This window comes from Pogona vitticeps, chromosome 2, assembly GCF_051106095.1.
Source record: "Pogona vitticeps strain Pit_001003342236 chromosome 2, PviZW2.1, whole genome shotgun sequence".
NCBI classification, from domain to species: domain Eukaryota; kingdom Metazoa; phylum Chordata; class Lepidosauria; order Squamata; family Agamidae; genus Pogona; species Pogona vitticeps.
In genome coordinates, this window is record NC_135784.1 from 2,595,379 (window position 1) to 2,619,290 (window position 23,912).

The window sequence follows — 23,912 nt, forward strand, 5'->3', positions numbered from 1 at the left end:
ACACACAGAAACACACACAGAAACACACAAACACACCCTCCCCACAGAAGGAACAGAGAGGAACGGAAAGGCCTCTCCCGGGACCCACTCCCTGAGGAGTGTGTGAGGGGGAGCGAGTGGGAACATCTTTCTACGGAGACCCCCATTATTCTGCTGTACATAATAGTTATTCTAGAATAGATTTTATGTTTATATCACAAAACTTAATTTCAAAAGTAGTAGACACGAATATTAATGTGATAAAAATAACAGATCATGCGTTGATGGTGATGGAAATGGAAGTTAAGAAAGATTACAGAGAAGCCAGGAGATGGGGAATAGACTCCAATATTTTTCAGCATACAGAGGTGGTAGATAAAATTAAGAAAAAATGGCTGGAAATATGGTCATTTAATAAAGCAGGTGGGAATAAAATAGGAGTGTTATGGGACACTATGAAAGCAGTTATGAGAGGAATTGCCATAAGAGAATTCTGTAGATTAAAAAAATTGAGAGAAGAAAATGTAAAAAGAATTGAAGAATCATCAAAGGATTTAGAAAGTAAACATTTTATAGATAGAAATAACAAAAAAATTACTAGAGATACAAGCTAAAAGAAAGGAATTAGAAGGTTTAGAGTCAGAAAGGGTCCAGAGGGACTTGATATACGCCAGGAGGAATTTTTTTGAATATAGTAATAAAAATTCAAAACTTTTAGCTAGAATAGTTCAAACTAAAAAAGCAAAAAATATAATTAGAGTGATTAAAGATAAAACAGGAAAAATTGTAGTTTAATGAAAGAAAAACTAAAGATTATACAGGAATTCTATCAAAGTTTATACAAAGTTAATAGTGTAGCGAAAGAAGACATAGCTTATATTAAAGAAAATGTTAAGAGTAAATTATCGGAGAATGATAAAAAGATTTAGATAAAGAGATAAAAGAGGAAGAAATGATAGAGGACTCAGGGCATTTCATAAGCAAGATCAGCACCCTAAAACTCAACCCTGGGGATAAACTGGTCAGTTTTGATGTAGTATCCCTGTTCACTAAGGTACTGGTAAAGGACACCCTGATACTCATCCAGCAGATATTCCCAGAAGACATCAAGGCCCTCTTCCAGCACTGCCTTACAACCAGCTATTTCCAGTGCCTCCTGCTCAAGGCAGGAATATAGTCCAAGCAGATCTGCCAGGTGAGGAGCTAAGTTTTTCTTGAATGCCTCCAGGGTTGGAGCACCCCAAAATATTTGAAACATAAAACTCAGCAGGGAGACAGAAGCTGAAGTCCATACATCTGGGCCCTGCTTGGTAACCTAAATATATCAATAAGAAAAGGAAGTTGGAATACACTTTCTTCCAGACAGTGCAGGGGAATCCTACAGGAAGGTCATCAAGGGGAGGTGTGCACACCCCAAATATCTACAAGGGACTCACTTGTTTCTTTTCCGCACGTTTATACCGTGTTAGGTGTAGGATCCAAATATTAAGTAGATTTTAGCTAGTGAGTTTGTAGAACTTTATGACTCTTTTTTATGGTATAAAGTTCCTGTACACTGTATTTTCGGGTTCTTCTCTGCCTTTAAGAGAAGTCCCAGATGACTTTGCATTGCCTATTTAATAAAACTGGAGTTTGGTTCAGCTGGTTGCGTCTTGTCTGACCTCTTGCTGGAGCTAAAATATTGGGAAGCGGGCTTGGTCCGTAACCAAACAGCCACAGTGCCAAAGGATTGGAGGACAGCACATGTCACGGTAATCATTAAAAAAGGAAGGAGGGAAGGATCGCAGGAAACCACGGACCGGTTAGCCTAACATCTGTTCCAGGGAAGACAGCGGACAGCCTCATCCAAGATAAAATCTTAAAACACACAGAAGAACAAGCCTTGGTGAAGGAGAATCAACATGACTTGTCAAGTCTTGTGTCACAAACCTTTTAGAAGCATGTGGATGCGGGCAAATCAGTGGATATTGTGTATCTTGATTTTGAGAAGGCGTTTGATGTGGTCCCACACCAAAGCCTGCTGAGAAAACTCCAGTGTCAGGGGATAAGAGGGCAGGCCCTCTGATAGATTGAGAATTTGTGGAGAACCAGGGAATACAGAGGAGTGTCAATGGGCAAATTTCCACCATGGAGGGAGGTGAAGAGCAGTGTGCCTTCAGGGATCTGTCCTGGGACCGGTGCTTTTCAAGCTGTTCATCAATGTCCTGGAGACAAGGATAAGCAATGAAGTGGCCAAGTTTGCAGATGACAGGCAACTTTTTCCGGGTGGTGAAGACGAGAAGGGATTGTGAAGAGCTCCAAAAGGATCTCTCCAAACTGGGAGACTTGGGAATCCAGGCTGAAATGTTCCACTCCCTTTCTTACATCCTTTTTAATTCCTTAATTTGGAATCAATCCCTTGCTCATCCCACATGGAGGAGACCCACCAGCCAGTCTGTGGGAGTCTGTCAAGGCAACCTTGAGGTCAGTCCACGGATTAAAAAGCCCTGCGCTCCTTGAGATTAATCATTGGCTCTTTCATTTGATTTTCCCTTTCCAAAGTTCCCCAAGGCAGAAGGGGCTTCTTCAGTTCCTTCTTCAGGATCCCTAAAGGGGGAAGAAGAGACTCACAAGAGCTCTGTGGGTGAAAGGGGGCAAGAGGGTCTTACACTTCGCCTAAAGAAAGTGGAGGGAGCCCAAGCCAGCGAAGAGGGGAAAGGGGACAAAGGAGGGAAGGGGAGATCCCCATCGGACATGAGGGGAAGAGTAAAGGAAGGAGACGAGGAGTCTGAAGGACCAGAAGCAGAGAGAGAGAGAAAGAGAGAGGAGTGGAGGCCAGAACGGTAGAGGTGAAGAGAGAAAGCTATTGCTAGAAGGGTGGGAAGGTTTCTGGATGGAGAACCTGTGGATTTGTATCTGGGAGAGGAGGATGATACCAACAGAAGAGGCAGAAACGGAAGGAACCCTCGCTCTGCCAGGAAACCTTTCCACTGGAGCAAATGGGACAGTAGAGGATGGAGCCGAAAGAGAAGGAAGAGCGGACGGAAACAGCAGAGGGGGAAAGAGAGAATGTAGAACGGAAGAACCTTCTCCCACACGGGGGTGTGGAATTGCCTTTCCAGAGGAGACGACTGGAGGGGGAGAGCAGTGGATGGAGGAGGCCCTCTTGCATCGGCCGGTGTTAGCCTCAAGGGAAGGCCCACAGAAAGAGGATTACGGTAGCCTAATCTTGAGACTCCCTGTGTGTGGACCCATCCGGGGAGTGATAATTGCATCCAGGCAGGGGCCCAGCTGCACCATCCAAGAGGGAAGTAGGCGGATCAGACCACGGGTGCCACCTGGTTCTTCATTGACAGCGTTGGGTCCAGAAGGACACCCAGCATGCATTAGGAACCACCCAAGGCTCAGACATCAGGGGAACCCAGTTGGAATGCCCCCGGTCTCCTTTGGATTCAGCCTTTGTCTATCCTCCCATTGAAGGAGAAGGTGGGAACAGGAATGACGCCCCCTGTTAAGAATATGATCATCCACTCAGTTCATCCACTCAGACCAAAACGGATTTTTGCCAAAAAGACAACTAAGGTATAACCTAAGGATAATTTTGGACATATTAGAATATTATGAGGTACATTCAGAGAAGCAATGGCATTAATCTTCTTGGATGCCCAAAAAGCCTTTGACAATGTGAACTGGCAATTTATGATACAGCAAATAAAAGCTATGGATTTTGGCAAAAATTTTACAAATGTAATTGAGACAATCTACAATGAACAAATAGCTAAAGTAATTGTAAATGGTGAACTGACGGATAATATTAATATAAAAAAAGGCACAAGACAAGGATGTCCGCTCTCTCCATTGCTATTTATATTAACTCTGGAGGTATTAAATAAGAATGTGAGGAACGACCCAGAGATTAAAGGTACCAAAATAAAGGACGAGAGCTAAAAGCTACAAGCATTTGCAGATGACTTGGTGTTTATATTGGAAGACCCATTGGAAACAACATTGAGACTACTGGACAAAATCGATGAATTTGGGAAAGTAGCAGGATTGAAGTAAAGAAAAAACTAAAGTTATAGTGAAAAACTTAACAGCCAAGCAAAAAAATCAACTCTCAAAGATGTCAGATTTACAAATAGTTAAAAAAGTTAAGTACCTAGGAATATATTTAACTGCTAGATGTGTAACTATAAAAGATAATTATATGAAACTATTTAACCAAATAAAAATAGATCTAGAAAAATAGAAAAACTTACAACTATCAAAATGAACATTTTGTCAAAGCTACTTTTCTTGTTCCAAACAGTGCCAGTGAAAATAGAGAAGAAATATTTTGACGATCTAAACAAAGTGATACTACAATATATTTGGCAAGGGAAGAAAGCCAGAATCAAACTAAAAATGCTCCAAGAATCCAAGGAAAACGGAGGATTTGGTCTACCGGACTGGACCTTATATTACCAATCATCTGCTCTAACTTGGCTTAAAGAATGGATTAGCCTGAAAAACAAGAGACTTCTGTATTTAGAAGGACATGATCTACAGTTGGGTTGGCATGCCTTTTTATAGTATCAGAAAGCCAAATCTCATAGGTATTTTCAAAACCATTATATTAGAAACTCCTTGTATATAATATGAGAAAAAATAAAAATGAAAATGTACACGAAAATACCAGGATGGGTCTCACCCATAGAAGCATTTGTTCATCCCAACCTTTTGAATGTTAGAAAAATTTTGACTTATACAGATATTTTAGATAAAGATAGGCAATTAAAGCCAAAACAAGACCTTATAGACCAGGGGTTAGATGCATCGTGGTGGTCTATAATGCAAATACAATCAAGATATGAACGAGACCTAAAAATGTACGATTTTTATAAAGAACAGACAACTTTTGACCAAATAATGTTAACATCAGATGGCAAATTAATTAGGAAAGTATATAAATACCTTCTAAATTGGAAAATGGAGGATGAACAGGTCAAAGAAACAATGGTTCAATGGGCAAAAAATTTTGGGTACAATATTGACTTAGAAAAATGGCAAGGGCTGTGGTCTAGAAACTATAAGATGACAATGGCAACATCTTATAAAGAGAATCTATATAAAATGTTTTATAGATGGCATTTACCTTCTGATAGATTAGCTAAGATGTACTCTAACAGGTCAAGTAAATGTTGGAAATGTCATAAAAAAATTGGAACCTATTATCACCTCTGGTGGACTTGTGATAAAGCATAAAAAAAAATGTAGATTTTAGGCCAGAGCTCTTTCTGTTAGGTATAATACCAGAAAGTGTTGATAGACAAAATGTATATTTAATACTGCATATTCTAACTGGCGAGGATTATTTATGCACAGTACAGGTGGAGCGTCCAAAGCAAACCCCCCCCCCCAGTCTGGCTTGGGGGAAACAAGAAGGGAGGCTTGGAGGGGAACGCCACACACACCCCAAATCAGGACGACCAAGGTTTGCCTCTTGTCAACAGGACCTGCCTTTGGTGAGCAGGATTAAGATGTTTTTGAAAAAAAACACCCTAAACAAAATGCAACGAAAACCATACCCCAAAACACCACCACTTTGCACATGTTCAGAGAGGCAGTGTGGTGTTGCTGGAGGAAGTAACAGACTGGAAACCAGGAGGCCTGGATTGAAATCCCTGCCGGGCCAGGGAAACTGAGAGTAGAGAGAGCATGTGTGTGTGGGGGGGGGTAAGGCTACTTCAGCCACCTCTTGAAATCTCACTGACCTAGCAAACGTTGGGAGGGATGTGGGATTTCGGTTCTTCCTTTTTTGTCCCAAAATAAAGCAAAGAGAAATCACCTCCGTCTCACTTCTGCCTACGAGAAAAGAAAAAGAGAAAAGATCAGCCTGGAGGCTTCGTGGATGAAGCAAATCAAAAACATTTCCTTGCGGGAGGTGTTTTCCTCATGCTTATACCGAATGCAGCTCCCTCCCCATCTCTCTATGTTCCGTCTTCAGGCAGCAGAACAAGACAAATGCCAAAGCAGGCAGACAGCCGCATCTCCGGCCAGGGTCCGAGATCAAATCCACACACACACACACACACCAGTTCCCAGGGAGTGGAGGCAACAGCCGGGAACCAGAGAGCAATAGAAACCATCATGCAGCGGCGATGATAGCAGCAGCCTAGAAGAGAGCGTTTCTCCCACTATGTATTTAAAATATTTTTACCCCCTCCCTTTCTCTTTAAAAAGGCCTCAAGGCAGTTTAATGTACAACATTAAAAGGGCAACATTTAAAAGTGAAAAACAGGAAGTCTAGAAACCTTAAAAAGCATCAAACCGATGCTCCACTAAGCAGGGGCAACAAAACCAACCTCTAAAAAACAGCCAGAAGCCCGTGCGATGGATGGAGGGGATCGAGAGTCGGACGGGGCCCCCCTGTTCTCATGGGACCCTCCATTATTTCGGTCCTTTCGGGGATCCCAAGAGAGGGCAGGCCGCAGGAGAGTGGAAACCTAGGGAGAAGAAGGACCGAGGGGGCAGGTCTTTTGCACAGCCAATGGCCCTGAATGGAGCCTTTCCGGACCCAAAAGCCCAGAACCGTTTTGGCCCTGCAGAAAGAAGAACGGCATGTCCGACAAGAGAACTCCTATTCCGGGGAGACCGACCTCCCTTCCAGCCTCCCCGGGAGAAAGATCCCAAGGAGGAAAGCCCAACTCTTTCCCTCTCTCCCTGTTTCTCCGGCTTCTCTTCCACCCGCCTTCTGGGGAAAAGACCGTCGTGTTCACACAAGCAACACAACAAGGAAGCCGCCAAGCGCGGGGTGGTGGGAGTATACATACACACACACACACAGAGAGAGACTGGCCTTTTCAACTCCCCCCGCAAATCTCACACACCCCTGCCCGCGATCTGCCCCTCCGTTGCCCACCTCCATCAAGGTCCCGATCCAGGAGGCGCCCACCCCCCAAAAGAGCCCGTATTCTCTCCAGACACCTTCTTCGGCCAAAGGGGAAGAGGAGGAGGCAGGCGCTGGAGATCCCGCTTCCGGCTCCCATTCGAACGGCGTACAAGGGAGGAGCCCTTCCCCCCGCCTTCGTAGCTCTAGGTTCCCTCCACCTTCCCCCCTCCTGCAGGAATGGTGTGTGTGTGTGTGTGTGGGAAGGCCAGAAACAACGGGGGGGGGAAGGGCAGGAAGGCTCCAAAGAGTCTCTCTGTCATGGAAAAGGGCCGAGGGAGGAGCTTCTTCTTCAGGCTCCAAAAGGTCACTGTGACAAACCCAGACCTACTGGGATATGTCACACAGTTTCACTAAGCTGCCACCAACCATTCCCTTTAAGAAGTCACACAGACCAGGGATGGATTTTTAAACAATAAAAAGAATAAGGTTTATTTTAAATACACACAGGGAAAAATAAACAATCAGGTGAATAGGATAAAGTAACGTGGCTTATTCTCACTCATACAAGCATACAGTTTGGTTCACCCAGAACCCTTACTTGAAGCACAGACCCTGAACCTATCAGTTCTGGCTAACCAACAGACACCTGAACCTATCAGGTTGGTACTCTGACACACAGTAGTACCCTGTCTGACACACAGACTCCCACAACAGCTTCTTCTTCCCAGCTGCTGCTTCGTCACAACCCAGTGTCTCTCAGTGTCTGTCTCAGCATCTCTCTCTCACCACACAGGCATCACATATTTATACAGTACAGCCCCTCCTCCTGATGTCCCGCCTTCCACCCCCCATAGGATGGAACTTTCCCTCCAAACCCATGACAGACAGGTAACATCAGTGCTGTTATGTAACACCTCCCCTCTTTATAAGTTGTTTTGTAGGGGGAAAGCTAAGGTGCTTTTCACCAAAAAACAACCTAGGTAAAATACACAACAACAGTTATACATACCATATAATACTTACTCATACTTACACTCTAAGTTAAACATAGCAATTAGGTATTTAAACATTTACCATATACATTACATCAATTTACCTTTATTCATACAAACCAAATTCAAAAAAAAAAGGTACATTTAACTTTTTGTCATCATTATATACACATAGTCCATGTTTCTTTCGCCGTCTTCATTCTTCAGGTCTTCTTGATAAGGCGTCAGCAACACAGTTCGCTGACCCTCTGACCACCTTCACTTCAAAGTCATAGTCCTGTATGTTTAAAGCCCACCTCATAAGTTTGCTATTGTGGGTTTTCATTGTCTTTAACCATTGCAATGGTGAATGGTCAGTACACAGAATAAAATGTCTTCCCCAGATGTAAGGCTTAGCCTTCTGGATCGCGTAGACTATGGCCAAACACTCCTTCTCCACGGTTGCCAAATGTCTCTCACCTTTTTGAAGTTTCCTACTCAGGTAGGATACTGGATGCTGGTCACCATTCTCATCCTCCTGGCACAGAACTGCTCCTACCCCGCTGTTAGACGCATCTGTGTAGATGATGAACTCCCGGTCGAAGTCTGGAGCACGCAGGACTGGATAGTTGATTAACGCCTCCTTCAACCTCTGGAACGCCGCCTCACAGTCGCTGGTCCACGGGATGCGGTCATCAGCCGTCTTCCTCGTCAGATCGGTCAGCGGAGCCGCAATCTCGCTAAACCTCGGGATGAACTTTCTGTAGTAGCCCACCAACCCAAGAAATGATTTGACTTTTTTCTTGGTGTTGGGTCTGGGCCAATCACGAACAGCTTCTATTTTGGCCTCCAGGGGTTTTATCATTCCTCCCCCTACCATGTGACCCAAGTATTTTATTTCTGGGCTACCCAGCTGACACTTGCTGGCCTTTACTGTTAGCCCTGCTGCACTTAACCTCTGCAGCACTAACTCCAGGTGTATCAGGTGATCTTCCCAGGTATTACTGAAGATCCCTATGTCGTCAATGTAGGCCACTGTAAAGTCACTGAGCCCTGCCAAGGTCTGGTCCATCAGCCTTTGGAATGTGGCTGGTGCATTTCTGAGACCAAAGCTCAGGACTCGAAACTCATAGAGACCAAAAGGGCTGCAAAAGGCAGTTTTTTCTTGATCCCTGGGATCAATTCTTAATTGCCAATATCCCTTTACCAGGTCCAATGATGAGATGAACCGACAACCCCCTATGGTTTCAATCAGGTTGTCTAGCCTGGGCATTGGGTAGGCATCAGGAGTGGTTACACGGTTTAATTTCCTGTAATCAACACAAAACCTAATGCTCCCATCAGGCTTGTCCACAAGGACTATCGGAGAGGACCAAGGACTCGAAGAGGGGACGATTATGTTCTCCCTCAGCATTTCGTCCAGCTCCTTCCGCACCTTGTCCCTATAGGGTCCCGTTACTCGGTATGGGGATACTGCCTGCGGGGGTGCATCCCCTGTGTGGATCCGATGCATCACTCCCTTCACTATCCCCGGCTTGTTGGAAAACACCTGTTGATATTTACTAAGCAGCATTTTTAGTTCTTGCTGCTGGTCTTGGGTGAGTGCAGGACTGATCTTTACCTCCTCTGGGTTGTATTTTACTTCCCCTCTACCCTCCCAGAAGGGTAATTCCGCTTCCTCACTCTCAGCTGCTTTTATCGCGAATAAAACCCTCTGTTCCCCTCTGTAGTAGGGTTTTAGGGCATTCACATGAACCACCCTCCTTGCTTGGTTCTCCTCCTGCTCTATAAGGTAGTTCAGGTCTGACATCTTGGAAATGACCCTATATGGTCCTGCCCATTTGAGCTGCAGTTTATTCTCTCTGCAGGGCCTAAGCCAAAGCACTCCCTCCCCTGGGTCAAAGTGCCTCTCTCTAGCTTTGTGGTCATACCATGTTTTCTGTCTGACCTTCTGAGCTTGCATGTTTTCTGCTGCCAGCTCTAGATTTCTTTTTAGGTCATTCATCAAGGTGTCTATGTATGTCACAACGTCTTGTGGGTCATCCTGGGTGATCTGCTCCCAATCCTGTTTGATCAAATCAAGGGGCCCCTTCACCCTTCTCCCAAATAGAAGTTCAAATGGACTGAACCCGGTACTGGCTTGTGGCACTGATCGATAAGCAAACAAAAGGGATTGCAGCTTCTGGTCCCAATTGTTTGGATTCTCTGCCAAGTAAGCCCTAATCATGCGCATTAGAGTCCCATTGAACTTCTCAGTTAACCCATTACTTTCAGGATGATAGGCAGTGGTTTCCTTGTGCTTTATTCCACAGATTTGCCATAAGCGTTTCATGAGCTTTGATGTGAACGATGCTCCCAAATCTGTGATTATCTCTGAGGCAAATCCCATCCTGGACATATACCCCACCAAAGCATCGGCCACTGTGTTAGTTTCAATGTTAGTCAAGGGTATGGCTTCAGGATACCTTGTGGCATGGTCCACAATTGTTAGAATGAACCTGTTCCCCCTCTTTGTGGCCTTGGGCAAAGGTCCCACAATATCCACCCCTATGCATTTGAACGGAGTGTCAATCACAGGCAAAGGGCACAACTTTGCTTTGGTCCTGTCGCGGTTATTCCCCTGCCGTTGACACACATCACATTGTTTACAGAACTCCCTGATCTGCTTCCCTATGTCAGGCCAGTAGAAATTCTGTGTGATTCTCTGCTGTGTCTTGTTCACTCCTAAGTGCGCAGCAAACATGTCAGAGTGCCCCCTTTGTAAGATCATGGGGCGATACTTTTCAGGTACCACCAGCTGACTTCTGATCCCATCTCCCCCTTTTGAGATATTCCTCAGGGTTTCTCTATATAAAATCCCCTTTTTCTCCAGAAATCTCACTGGGGTTTCAGGTGTTAGCTGGGCGTCAGTCACCTGTTCAAAACACTTTTGGAGAGTGGCGTCTGCCTTTTGCTCCTGTCCAAATCTGCTGTCTGTGGTTAAGGTTTCCACCACAGCTTCTGAACTCCCCTCTGCTTCCGCCTCTGGCTCATCATTACCCCCCTGAACTGTCCCTGTGGTGGCTTGTGAGCGTGTAATCACTAGCACCCGTTTCACATGTTCAGCCAGGTCATTTCCCACGAGCACGGCTGCTGGCAGAGTCGATGAAATCGCTAGCCTCCAAACTCCCCTCCAGCCTTGAAAGTTGACAGGTACCTCTGCTACTGGCAGAGAGATTACCTGCCCCTCAATCCCTGCCACCTTCATGCTCTCATTTGGGATTATAAACTCCCTAGGGATGATATCTGGATGGCACAGGGTTACCTGGGAACAAGTGTCCCGCAGCCCCCTATACTGACGGTCAAGTATTCCTACGTCCACCCCTGCCGTCTCAAACAACTGAGAATCTGTTTTTATCAGCAAGCAGCGCTTTACCTCTATAAGAGGACCATATTCCTCAGCCTGATCAGCAGAGGCAGCTGTCCCAGACTGAGTAGCCATGGCAACAGGCTCCCTCTGTGACACTGAGCCTTGCTCTTTCTGGACACAGAACACAGCTTTTGGCTTGGTTCCACTAGACTCCTGAGGCACCATTCCTTTTAGCTGCTTTAATTTCTGACACTCTGAGATTAGATGACCCTTTCCCTGACAGAAATAGCATTTTCTGGTGTATTTTGATTCTCTCTCATCTTGTTTTGGTTTTCCCTCCAAAATCTGAGGTCTTTGTTTCATGTCTGAGGGCTTCCCTTCACCATGGGCCCCTCCCCCTTGCTGGCTTTTCCCTGGTCCCTGAGAGTACTTGCTGTAGGTTTCTTTGGGTTTACCTACAGATTTCCCCTCACCCAAGGGCTTTCTTATTTGGGAAATAAAATCTGCGATCTCTGAGGCTTCTGCCACAGACCTCGGTTTCCTTTCCCTCACCTGGAATTTCAATTCCCCATGCAGGACTGAATAGAACTGTTCCAGTGCTATCAAGTCTTTAAGCTGCTCATAGGTCTCTGTTCCCTCCTGCGATAGCCATTTCTCAAGCAGCCTCACCAATTGGGCCCCCACTTGGGTAAAAGTCTGTTCTGGTTTTTTGGTTAGGGACCTGAATCTTTGTCTCAGCTGCTCTGCATTTATCCCATGTCTTGCAAACACCAGTTTCTTAAACTCTGCAAAATCTTTCATCAGTTCCTCAGGCATCTCGGCATAGACCTCAGCCAGGCTACCACTGATTAAAGATCGCATGATGGTCATCTTCTCAGTTTCCCTCACTGAGAAGTCCACAAACGCTCTTTCCACTAAGGAAAAGAACACCTCGGGACAATCTCCCTTGTGGTACACAGGGAATTTCTTCAGGTCAGCTTTAGACAGTTGGCCTCCCTCAGAATCCCTATTATTATTATTGTTCTGGTTCATCAGTTCCAGTTTTCTTAATTCAAACGCCATTTTCTCTCTCTCCATTCTTTCTTCTCTCTCCATTCTCTCTCTCTCTAATTCAAATTGCCGCTGTTTCTCTCTTTCCCTTTCCTCCATTTCCCTCACCCTCAGTTCATGCTGTTGGGCTATGAGTATTTTTCTAAGTTCTGGGTTCTGCTCTCCTGTGCTGTCCCCTTGCACTGAGCCAAATTCATCCTCAGAACCTTGGTCAATCTGGGGGTCTTTCCCTTCACTCATGTCTGCTATCTGGCTTCGAGTCAAGGGCATAATCCCCCCTCAGAACAGGCTGCTTTAAAAGTCAAGCCTCAAAATAAAACGACCACTTTTTTCCTGTTTGCCTCAGAACCAGCTCTCCCTAGAGATTGCTGCTGTTCTTCAGCACTAAACTTGCAACAGTATCAAGTCAGAGCCTACCCCCCTCTGCTGGGCCTCTCAGCTGGCAAGCTAGATCACTGTTACTACGCAGTTTTGCCTCAGCTTTTCCCGCCAAAACTAGGCTGCCTCAGAGCACCTTAATCTAAGTCTCCCCAGTTGGCACGTTCTTCTACTAGCGCACCTCCCCGTGAGGTACAACTAGAAGATTACCTACGCGCCTCAGACTGTCCCTGACTAGACCCCCCTTGCTCTGGGCACACTTGCCAAGGCTTTGCTGGACCACTGGACAACTGGACCAGTCGTATCCCACCGCTGCCACCAATCAATGTGACAAACCCAGACCTACTGGGATATGTCACACAGTTTCACTAAGCTGCCACCAACCATTCCCTTTAAGAAGTCACACAGACCAGGGATGGATTTTTAAACAATAAAAAGAATAAGGTTTATTTTAAATACACACAGGGAAAAATAAACAATCAGGTGAATAGGATAAAGTAACGTGGCTTATTCTCACTCATACAAGCATACAGTTTGGTTCACCCAGAACAGTAGTACCCTGTCTGACACACAGACTCCCACAACAGCTTCTTCTTCCCAGCTGCTGCTTCGTCACAACCCAGTGTCTCTCAGTGTCTGTCTCAGCATCTCTCTCTCACCACACAGGCATCACATATTTATACAGTACAGCCCCTCCTCCTGATGTCCCGCCTTCCACCCCCCATAGGATGGAACTTTCCCTCCAAACCCATGACAGACAGGTAACATCAGTGCTGTTATGTAACAGTCACCACTTCTAGGGGAAGAAAGACTCAGATCATGTAGACTTCCCATCAGCTAAGTCTATTTTGTTGCTGTTGTTTAGTCATTAAGTCGTGTCCAACTCTTTGTGACCCCCACGGACCAGAGCACGCCAAGCCCTCCTGTCCTCCACTGCCTCCTGGAGTTGGGTCAAATTCATGTTGGTCGCTTCGATGACCCTGTCCAACCATCTCGTCCTCTGTTGTCCCCTTCTCCTCCTGCCTTCAACTCTTTCCCAACGTCAGGGTCTTTTCCAGGGAGTCTTCTCTTCTCATGAGATGGCCAAAGGATTGGAGCCTCAGCTTCAGGATCTGTCCTTCCAGTGAGCACTCAGGGTTGATTTCCTTCAGAACGGATAGGTTTGTCCTCCTTGCAGTCCAGGGGACTCTCAAGAGCCTCCTCCAGCACCACAATTCAAAAGCATCATTTCTTCAGCGGTCAGCCTTCTTTATGGTCCAGCTCTCACTTCCATACATCACTACAGGAAAAAACCATAGCTTTGACTATTCGGACTTTTGTTGGTAAGGTGGTATCTCTGCTTTTTAAGATACTGTCAAGGTTTTTCATTGCTTTCCTCCCCAGAAGCAGGCGTCTTTTAATTTTGTGGAGAGGGGAGGGGAGGGGAGGGGAGGGGGGTCTCCTCCGGGCAATCCGGATCGGAAACCGGTTTCTCCCTTTTGGTTTGCACGGCCGGCACCGGCTTGCAAGGGGGGAGGGCTTCCCCTTTCCACCCCCTTCCTTGCAAGGTCTCCTCCTTTACTGGGGTGTGTGTGAAATATTCAGATGGGGTTGAGCTCCTCCCCGGGGTGGACTTTCCTCCGTGGGGTCTTTCCTATGGCGGTGGTGGGGGGAGGGCTGAAAGGGGGGTCGATTTCTGCCCAGGGAAGGGTCTCCCCTTGGACGTCCTTCTTCTTCTTCCCGCAGGGCCAAAACTCTTCTGGTCTTTGGGTCCTGTAGGCGCCATTCAGGGCCGTCGGCTGTGCAAAAGACCTGCCCCCCTGGATCCTCCTCCTCCTTCTTCTTCCTAGGAAGGATTCGCCCTCCGGCCTCCCCTTCCTGGCTCTCCGTAGGGTGGAGGAAAGAAGGGGCTTTGGGAAGAGGCCGAAAGAGGCTCCGGTCCTTCCACAGGGACGGCAGGAGGAGAGAAGGACCGGATAAAGGCCACCCATCTCCTCTGGATCTGCAGGGTTTCCCTCTCCCGGCGGGCCTTTTGCAGAGTGAATGGCTCCGAAGGGTCCCTTCCAGACCAAGGGAATCACAAAACGCTTTGCTTTCCAGCAGGGGCAGCCCAGACACCCACCCTCGGTTGCCTCCCCTCCAAGCCCCTGAGAGGTTTGGGGTGAGCCCCAAGGGGTTGGAAGACAGCAGGCGAGAAAAGTCTTGAGACCTGAACTCGGCCCGCCCTGGGTGGGCAACCCCAAGACACACAGGGCCCTTGGAGGGGCCACGGAGGCCAAGGAGCCCCTTTGGAGACGCCCCCCCCCGCGTTGGGATCCTCGAAGGGACCGAAAATAGCGAAGGGTCCCGTGAGAGCAGAGGGTCCGGTCCAGCCCTCGGTCGGCTCCATCGCACGGGGGGGGGGGGGATTGGTGTTTTATTAGAGCTTGATTTCGTTTAACATCCTAAGTGCAGCTTCGGTTTGATTCATTTTAAGGTTTGTAGTCTTGCTGTTTTTCACTTTTAAATGTTCCCTTTTAATGATGTACCTAAGCTGTCTTGGGTCCTTTTTAAGGAGAAAGGCAGGGCAAATATATTTTAAATAAATAGTGGGAAACTTTTGACTTAAGGGAGACGCTCCCTTTTGACTTAAGGCAAATACCAAAAGAATAGGAATGTGGCTAAGAATATAATATGTAGAATAAACTTTTCTACTCCCTAGACCATAAATAAAAATTTCTTCTATATCCAGGTATCACTCCCCCCTCCTTTTAAAATTCTGACAATAGAAATGATGCTGAATCTAAATCTGCTCCTCGTGGTTTAGCCTTTCCTGAACTATAGGCGACACACAGAGGCCAAAGTCTAGATATAGCACATACAAATAACCCCGAAATAATAAGAACTACAATTCGAATTACAGATGCTCCCGTGACAACAGAGGGTCCGGTCCGCTCCATCGCACGGGGCTCTGGCATTTTCTCGATGTTGATTTCGTTTAACATCCTAAGTGCAGCTTCGGTTTGATTCATTTTAAGGTTTGTAGTCTTGCTGTTTTTCACTTTTAAATGTTGCCTTTTTCTGAGGCACGTAAGCTATCTTGCAACCTTCTTTTTCATGAGAAAGGCAAGATAAAAATATTTTAAATCGACCGTCAGAGACCTACCCTCTTGTATTCTGCTACTTTCATTGCATGTTTCAGAGGGAAGTTACGCCTGACTAGAGAGGGAGAAGGAGAGGGAGATGGGGATGTGGCCCCGTTTAATAGAAACACGAGGAAGGCACATCTGGGATGGAAATGTTTCTGATTTGCTTTATCCGTAAAGCCTCCAGGCTGATGTTTTCTTTCTCCTTTTCTCCTAGGAAGGAGTGAGACGGAGTGAGAGTGATTTCTCTCTGCTGTTTTTGGGACCCATTAGAAAGAACCCATATCCCACATCCCTCCGAACGTTTGCAAGGTCAGTGAGATTTCAAGGGGTGGCTTAAGGAGCCTTGCCCCCCCCCCACTCTCTCCTCTCCGTTTCCCTGTCTCAGCAGGGATTTGGACCCAGGTCTCCTGGTTTCCAGTCTGGTACTCCATCCGTGACACCACAAGTCTTCTTTGAACATGTGCAGAGTGCTGGTGTTCGAGGGTATGGTTTCCTTGGCATCCGATGCAAGAGGCACAGCGTCTCCCCCGTCCACCGCTCTCCCCCTCCCATCATCTCCTCTGGGAAGACATTTCCACACACCCTGCGTGGGGGAAGGTTCTTCCGTTGTAAGTCCTCTGTTTTTTCCTTTCTTGTTTGCTTCCCCTCTTCCTTTCTCTTTCGGCCCCATCCTCTTCTCTCCCATTTACCCCAGTAGAAAGGTTTCCTGGCTGAGTAATGGTTCCTTCCCCTTCCTGCCTCATCTCTTGATATCAACCTTCCCACTCTTCTAGCAATTGCTTACTCTCTTCACCTCTGCCGTTCTGGCCTCCACTTCTCTCTCTCTCGCTCACACACACACACACACACACACACACACTCACTCACTCACTCTCTCACTCTCTGCTCCTGGTCTTTCTTATTTCTATATCCTTCCTTTTCTCTCCCTTTCACATCCCACGTGGGGGGACGGCGTTTCCCATTTTCTCCTTTGTCCCATTTCCTCTTTTTCCTGGCTGGACGATCCTCGTGGAGACAACAGAACCAGGGATCAAGACTCCAGACTCCCTTTGTGTCCAAGACTTTGTGTTTCACGCACTCTTGTCCATCAGTCCCAATCCCAACCACCAAGGCAATGCTTAACAGTCCCCGAGCACGGAGTGGCCTGGTTGTTAGATTTGTGCCCAACAAATTCTCCCGGTCTCCTTCACCAGGGTGTCGGACATCTCGGGTTATCTCATCTGCGCAGCCGAGGTCCCCGCCAGGGAAAGTAGGCTGTTGAAATCGCTGGAATGCGTCTCCCTGTTTTCTCAGCAGTGGAATACAGCAGGAGACTTGGATCCCGGACGAGCCCCCAGTAGTGAGAAATGCTCACACCCTTGTTACTTAAATGCAGGAACCAGACAACCATGAATACAAGCAGCTCTCCTTTATTAAAAAGCCCTTTTGCAAAAGCGGATGTCCTAACTGGGTAGGCACCCCCATCAATCCAGGCAGGATGATCTCTATCCCCTATTCCTGGCCCTTGTTTCCCTCTTGGTCTGGGCAATCCAAGGTACGCCTAAACTGATCAGAGGAAGTCCTGCCTCTCTTTCCATCTCCCTCTCCTCTCTTTGCCTAGACCCCAGACTCTTATTCTATTATTATTTCTATGTTGTTGTTGTTTAGTCTTTTAGTCGTGTCCGACTCTTCATGACTCCACAGACCAGAGCACACCAGGCCCTCCTGTCTTCCACAGCCTCCTGGAGCTGGGCCAAATTCATGTTGGTCGCTTCAGTGACACTGTCCAACCATCTCATCTTCTGTTCCCCCCACCCCCATTACAAGGTTTCTTAATTCCTCCTCACTTTCTGTCATATCTGAGGTTGTTGATATTTCTTCCGGCAATCTTAATTCCGGCTTGGGATTCCTCCAGTCTGACCTTTCTCACAATGTATTCTACATATAAGTTAAATAAGCAGGGGGACAATATGCAGCCTTGTCGTACTCCTTTCCCAATTTTGAATCAATCAGTTGTTCCATATCCAGTTCTAACTGTGGCTTCCTGTCCCACATATAGGTTTCTCAGGAGATAAATAAGGTGGTCAGGCACTCCCATTTCTTTAAGGACTTGCCATAGTTTGCTGTGGTCGACACAGCCAAAGGCGTTTGCATAGTCAATGAAGGAGAAGTAGATGTTTTTCTGGAACTCTCTGGCTTTCTCCATAATCCAGCGCATGTTATCAATTTGGTCTTGAGTTCCTCTGCCCCTTCAAAATCCAGCTTGTACATCTGGGAGTTCTCGGTCCACATACTGCTGAAGCCTAGCTTCTAGGATTTTGAGCATAACCTTGCTAGCGTGGGAAATGAGTGCAATTGTATGGTAGTTGGAGCATTCTTTGGCACTGGCCTTCTTTGGGATTGGGATGTAGACTGATCTTTTCCAGCCTCTGGCCACTGCTGAGTTTTCCATTGATGATGATTTGGAAAAGAGTGTTTGTGATGACCAGCTTGTTCCCATTACAAAACTCAATTACACTTTGCCTTGCTTCATTTTGAACTGCAAGGCCAAACTTACCTGTTGTTCCTTTTCTCTCTTGACTCCTTACTTTAGCATTCCAGTCCCCCATAATGACAAGAACATCTTTCTTTGGTGTCAGTTCTAGAAGGTGTTGTAGGTCTTCATAGAATTGGTCAATTTCAGCCTTTTCAGCAATGGTGGTTGGTGCATAAACTTGGATGACTGTGATGTTGAAAGGTCTGCTTTGGATTTGTATTGAAATCATTCTATCAGTTTTGAGATGGTATCCCGGTACAGCTTTTCCCACTCTTTTGTTGACTATGAGGGCTACTCCATTCCTTCTACGGGATTCTTGCCCACAATAGTAGATATGATAATCATCTGAATTGAATTCTCCCATTCCCGTCCATTCCCGTCCAGAGCGATTTGTGCTGATTTTGGGCAGAATTTTCCAATGATGTTTCAGATCTAGCAGTAAAATGTTTTTCCCTTTGTATGACATGAATTAACTCCTGTTTGTATTTTTCTTGTGAAGGAGATAAGGAGAGGGAAAAGGCGTTCTCTATGTTCTTGTTTAGACAGAAAAAAACTGTTCCTCAAGCCCTTTTTCCTTGGGAGCCTGTCTTTCATGCCTTTGATTAATAGCTTGCAAGGTGCTTGTTTGGGCGCCAATATGTAGGGTCACGAAATGAGAAAGTTGATAGGCTTGGTGATCACCAGATAATTAGGATAGTCTTAGAGAGAATAGTCTTAGAGAGAATAGTCTTAGAGAGAAAAGTTAAGGTAGTCAGCCACACACACAAGGATGTCTGCCAACAGAGTCCTCCTCACACACCTCTGGATCCAACTCTGCGTACAGATCCTCTGGGGCAAAGCCCCCAGGAGGACTCTCTTTTATTAAGCTTACAAGTTCACATTAGGATTGGCCCAAAGAAAGGGTTTGAACTTAGCTCTCTATCACTATGAGGAAGAGGAAGAATGGGTAGTAGCTCCTCCTCTCAGAAGCAGCTATGACGTCAACCAGGAGAGCGTTCTTTGCATTGAAGAATCAGCCAACAGCTTAGCAACGTTGGGAAGAAGCATTCCCCCACAATAGTTTTCTACCACCTCTACTTCTCCTTCCTGTTTGAGTCCCTGCTGACTGTTTCCAGAACTTCAGAGAAGACCTCCTGGTGACATCTGTGGCTCTAGTAGAATAACTTGTATCTGATTTAATTCATTATTCAAGGAGGACTGTTCGGGCAGTGCAGGGCACATACACTTGTGTGCATGTGGAAAGGCGTGGGGGAGCACATGCCTGGTCAGGCTTAGGCCACAGACTGGCACCGGACCACGGACCGGAGTTTCAGGATTCTGTCCTAGAGGAAACATTGATTTTTGTAAACCAAGATACTACTGGAATATGCAGCATCTATAATTATTTACAGTGGGGTCTTGACTTAAGAACGGCTCGAGTTAAGAACTTTTTGACTTAAAAACCGCTCTCACAGGAAAATATTGACTTGACTTAAGTACTTAGATTTGAGTTACGAACTGAAAAAAACCCACGTGGGAGGCAGGGAAAGTGCAAAATGTGAACTTTCAGTTAACTGTTGGCCGGTGAAAAGGGTGCCTGTCTGCTTCCTCACTCCCCCCAGCGTTTAGAGTAGATTGGGAGACAGTCTTCGGACTGCCTGGTCCTGGACTGCCTGGACTGTATTTTCCCTGCCTTCCCTGAACCTTTCTTGACCTAAGAAAAAAAGAAACAAAATATCCCCCTCTAGTGGTCGAAGGCAGAATAGCAGCTTCCCATTAGTTTCTATGGTCAGAAAAGAGCAGATACAGATCAAATGGTTTTCAATGCGTTCCTATGGGAAATGCAGATTTGACCTGAGAACTTTTTGACTTGAGAACCGCCTTCCAATACGGATTAAGTTCTCAAGTCAAGACCCCACTGTATATTCTTCCCTCCCCTCTTTCCATACACATTGGTTTAGGTATCTAACTCTGGATCCAGAGGTTGGGAGTTCACTTACCTTCTAGCTCTGCAGTTCTAAGATGCCATTGCCTCAGCACCTATTTCCCTGACCATCTCTGCTTCCTAGCCCCATTGAGCCCCCATTCACCTCCACGCAGGACCCGCTGAGGACTTGCAGAAACTCCCAACAGAGGCACCCAGCTTTTGGTCCCCAGCATGCTGTTCTTCTGAGTTCTGCAGGCAGCTTCATACGAGTCCCGCGATATGAGCTCGGGCGCCAGCTCCAATCCACTGCCTCGTCCCACAGGACCAACCCAGCTCCAGTCACAAAACACCCCTTCTCTCATCCTCCTCAGCCACAGACAGCGGCAACACGACCAGCTCCCAGTCCTAATTCCTACACTGACCCTCTCTGCTTCCTATCCTGTTTTCAGAAATTCCTGATGGTTCTCTACCCGTAACAGCATTTTATAAACTCTACATCCCATCCATTTCATGGACCTGTCCTTTCTCTTCTCCTTCTGAATAATAATCTCTGCAGACTTTGTCAGTTCCCTGCATTGACCACTCACTGATCTTTACCCATTCTCGAGTCCAATCATTTAGCTGCATCACATTCATCCACTTTTGCTCTTCCTTTCTAACACTGTCCTTTCCCCCCTTGTTATTCATTTCTGCTAAACAATCCTTTAATTGAAATATTTGTTTCCTCTTTAAGCAACTTTGAGAAATTCCTTTCTAATTTTCTGGAAATGTAAGTCTAGTCTTTGGGGAGAATTTGAGAAGGGAATAAAAAATTAGTATACTTTGAATTTGATGTACTTATTTGGGTGTGGAAATGAACCTTCTTTCATTACTCCTCCCCCAAAACGTTCATCAGTGAAGAGCCCTTCCAACTTCAAGCCCAAAAGAACAACCTATGGTCCGGCCTCATCCCCTCCCTGATTCTCTTCCCTCACCTTTTTGGCTATCTTTCCTTGCTCCTCTGTGAATCAGGCAGAATCCAAACATATCATTCCTTTTTCCTGCAGATTTTGACAGTGGTTATTTCTCTGTTTTTTTTTCTTCTTCTAACCTACCAGATGATGAACAGGAGAAGAAGTATTGCCCAGCAACATCTGAAGCAACCTGGACAGGAACTCATAATCAAGCAAGAAAACATGGAATTGAAAATCAGAGTGGACAGGCATGGATTTGACATAAAAAGGCTGACGCAGGGGAGAAACCACGTAAATGCATGTCACCTCAGTAGACACCAAAGAACACACACAGGGAAGAAACTGTATCCATGTAGGGAATGTGGAAACAAGAGCCTCCATATACACAAAGGAACTCACACTGGGGAGAAACCACATAAATGCATGGAATGTGGAAAGAGCTTTACTCAGAGTAGTCAAATTAGGTCACATGAAAGGATTCACACTGGGAAGAAACCACATAAATGCATGGAATGTGGAAAGAGCTTTAGTCACAGTGGTGGCCTTAGGTTACATCACAGGATGCACACGGGGGAAAAACCACATAAATGCATGGAATGTGGAAAAAGTTTTAGTCAGAGTGGTAACCTTAGGTCACATGAAAGGATTCACACTGGGGAGAAACCACATAAATGCATGGAATGTGGAAAGAGCTTTAGTCATAGTGGTGGCCTTAGGTTACATCACAGGATGCACACGGGGGAAAAACCACATAAATGCATGGAATGTGGAAAAAGTTTTAGTCAGAGTGGTAACCTTAGGTCACATGAAAGGACTCACACTGGGCAGAAACCATACGAATGCATGGAATGTGGAAAGAGCTTTAGTCACAGTGGTGACCTTAGGTCACATCAAAGGATTCACACTGGGGAGAAACCACATAAATGCATGGAATGCGGAAAGAGCTTTAGTCACTGGTGGCCTTAGGTCACATCAAAGGATTCACACTGGGGAGAAACCACATAAATGCATGGAATGTGGAAAGAGCTTTAGTCACAGTGGTGACCTTAGGAAACACAAAAGAACTCACACTGGGGAGAAACCACATAAATGCATGGAATGTGGAAAGAGGTTTAGTCACTGTGGTGGCCTTAGGAAACATGAAAAAACTCACACTGGGGAGAAACAATATAAATGCATGGAATGTGGAAACAGCTTTAGTCGCAGTGATGGCCTTAGGAAACATGAAAAAACTCACAGTGGGGAGAAACCACATAAATGCATGGAATGTGGAAAAAGTTTTAGTCAGAGTGGTAACCTTAGGTCACATGAAAGGACTCACACTGGGCAGAAACCGTACAAATGCATGGAATGTGGAAAGAGCTTTAGTAGGAGTGGTGTCCTTAGATTACATCAAAGGATTCACACTGTGGAGAAACCACATAAATGTATGGAATGTGGAAAGAGCTTCAGTCACAGCAGTTACCTGAGTTCCCATCAAAGAATTCACACAGGGGAGCAACTACATAAATGCATGGAATGTGGAAAGAGCTTTAGTCACAGTGATAACCTTAGGAAACACAAAAGAACTTACACTGGGGAGAAGCCTTATAAATGTATAGAATGTGGAAAGAGCTTTAGTCACAGTGATGGCCTTAGGAGACATGAAAAAACTCATACTGGGGAGAAACCACATAAATGCATGGAATGTGGAAAGAGCTTTAGTTACAGTGGTGGCCTTAGGTTACATCAAAGGATTCACACTGGGGAGAAACCGTACAAATGCATGGAATGTGGAAAGAGCTTTAGTCGAAGTCATGTGTTTTATTTCTATTGTTAGTTAACAGGTAGATATCGCAAAATAGCCGTAGAAGCTTGTGTTGAAAAAATGAGAGATATATTTTACAATGGAAGCTTTTACAAAATTAGTGTAAAAACAGAAAAAGATGGATGTTCTAAGGCTAACTGATGAAAGAAAAGCACGTAGTGAAGAGAGAAAAGCTGTCATTTGTTTTAGAAGGCTTTACCCTCATAAATAATAATAGTAATTGAGTTTTAAAGAGGGTACCAGTTAATATATATTCTATATTATTTATGAAAAACTAAGCATTTCTATGCTATTGTACTGAGTGTATAGTCAGGTATTGTTGGAATGAGTCAAAATTGTGATTTGTTTTCAAGCTCTGGTCACTTCGGGCCCTGGAGTCCAGTGGGTCAGAGGTGACCAAATCCTTAGATCCTTAACATCTGAGCATCTCAGAGGCTGGGAGACACAAGCCTTGGGAAGATTTGGTATTGTTGACTGATGCAGAACAAAGGGATATAAATATTTGGAGAGCTCTCCCACAAACTGTTCTTAGAAAGGAACGGAGAAACATAGATGTTTGGTTTCATGAAGTACAACAGACGATGGAACTGATGTTGAGTAAGCCTGCAGTTTTTGCATAACTGTATGACGTTTGGATTTGAAGATCTGTTCCAACAGTTTTGTCCTCACACCCGTAAGACTGCCTTACATATTTTTTTTTGGATTAAGTATATTTAAGTATGTAATCTAGAATTGATGTAAATAAATGAATTTGTACAGAATCAACAAGTTTTGGAATTGGCTGAAATCACTGCAACAATGAAAAGACTTCCTATGGGATACCCAGATGAGCTTCAAACACCTTGTCACTGTTTCTCTATGTGAGGGAGAAAGTGGGGTTGAACCCATCCTGACTGGACAGCCATCCTTTCCTGACAAGAGGAGGGCAAAACCCAATGGAGCCCCGGAGGCAGAACATATGACTCATCAGAGAAGTGACACCTCCATGGGGAGAACGGGAAGATAGAGAGATGAGGTCACAGAGAAAACTAGGAGGGTAGAGATAGT

The 23,912-nt window shown here is 45.6% G+C and overlaps 2 protein-coding genes across 9 annotated transcripts in view; one reads left to right on the forward strand and one right to left on the reverse strand.

The window, feature by feature from the left end:
- The window catches only part of LOC144587184 (uncharacterized), a 48,134-nt gene that overhangs the window by 15,197 nt on the left and 9,025 nt on the right, over window positions 1-23,912 (reverse strand). For 2 of the 6 annotated variants that reach the window (XM_078386856.1, XM_078386857.1), the window contains exon 3: window positions 7,288-13,856. In XM_078386856.1, coding sequence (XP_078242982.1) covers window positions 8,018-12,469 — 4,452 coding nt within the window. In that variant the 5' untranslated portion in view covers window positions 12,470-13,856 and the 3' untranslated portion in view covers window positions 7,288-8,017. Of the gene's footprint in view, window positions 1-1,908; window positions 5,684-5,711; window positions 5,803-6,302; window positions 6,466-7,287; window positions 13,857-23,912 lie in introns of those variants that run through there. The other 4 variants (XM_078386860.1, XM_078386858.1, XM_078386859.1 and 1 more) reach the window with 4 other exon arrangements.
- On the forward strand, window positions 14,858-23,633 carry LOC144587264 (uncharacterized). 3 transcript variants are annotated; one of them, XM_078387305.1, is made up of 4 exons: window positions 14,858-15,032; window positions 15,459-15,573; window positions 15,903-15,993; window positions 21,203-23,633. In XM_078387305.1, the coding sequence occupies exon 4, from the start codon at window positions 21,354-21,356 to the stop codon at window positions 22,875-22,877; it is 1,524 nt and encodes a 507-aa protein (XP_078243431.1). In that variant the 5' UTR covers window positions 14,858-15,032; window positions 15,459-15,573; window positions 15,903-15,993; window positions 21,203-21,353; the 3' UTR covers window positions 22,878-23,633. The 3 variants fall into 3 exon arrangements, with proteins under 3 accessions (XP_078243431.1, XP_078243430.1, XP_078243432.1); XM_078387304.1 differs by having other exon boundaries at window positions 14,859-15,032; window positions 15,899-15,993; XM_078387306.1 differs by lacking the exon at window positions 14,858-15,032 and having other exon boundaries at window positions 15,044-15,573; window positions 15,899-15,993; window positions 21,203-21,942; window positions 22,025-23,633.

Coding starts and splice junctions, on each gene's coding strand:
- LOC144587264 (XM_078387306.1), top strand. CDS start 21,203: ATGATGAACAGGAGAAGAAGTATTGCCCAGCAACATCTGAAGCAACCT. Junction 21,943..22,024: donor AGTCACAGTGGTGACCTTAG/GTCACATCAAAG, acceptor TGGTGGCCTTAG/GTCACATCAAAGGATTCACA.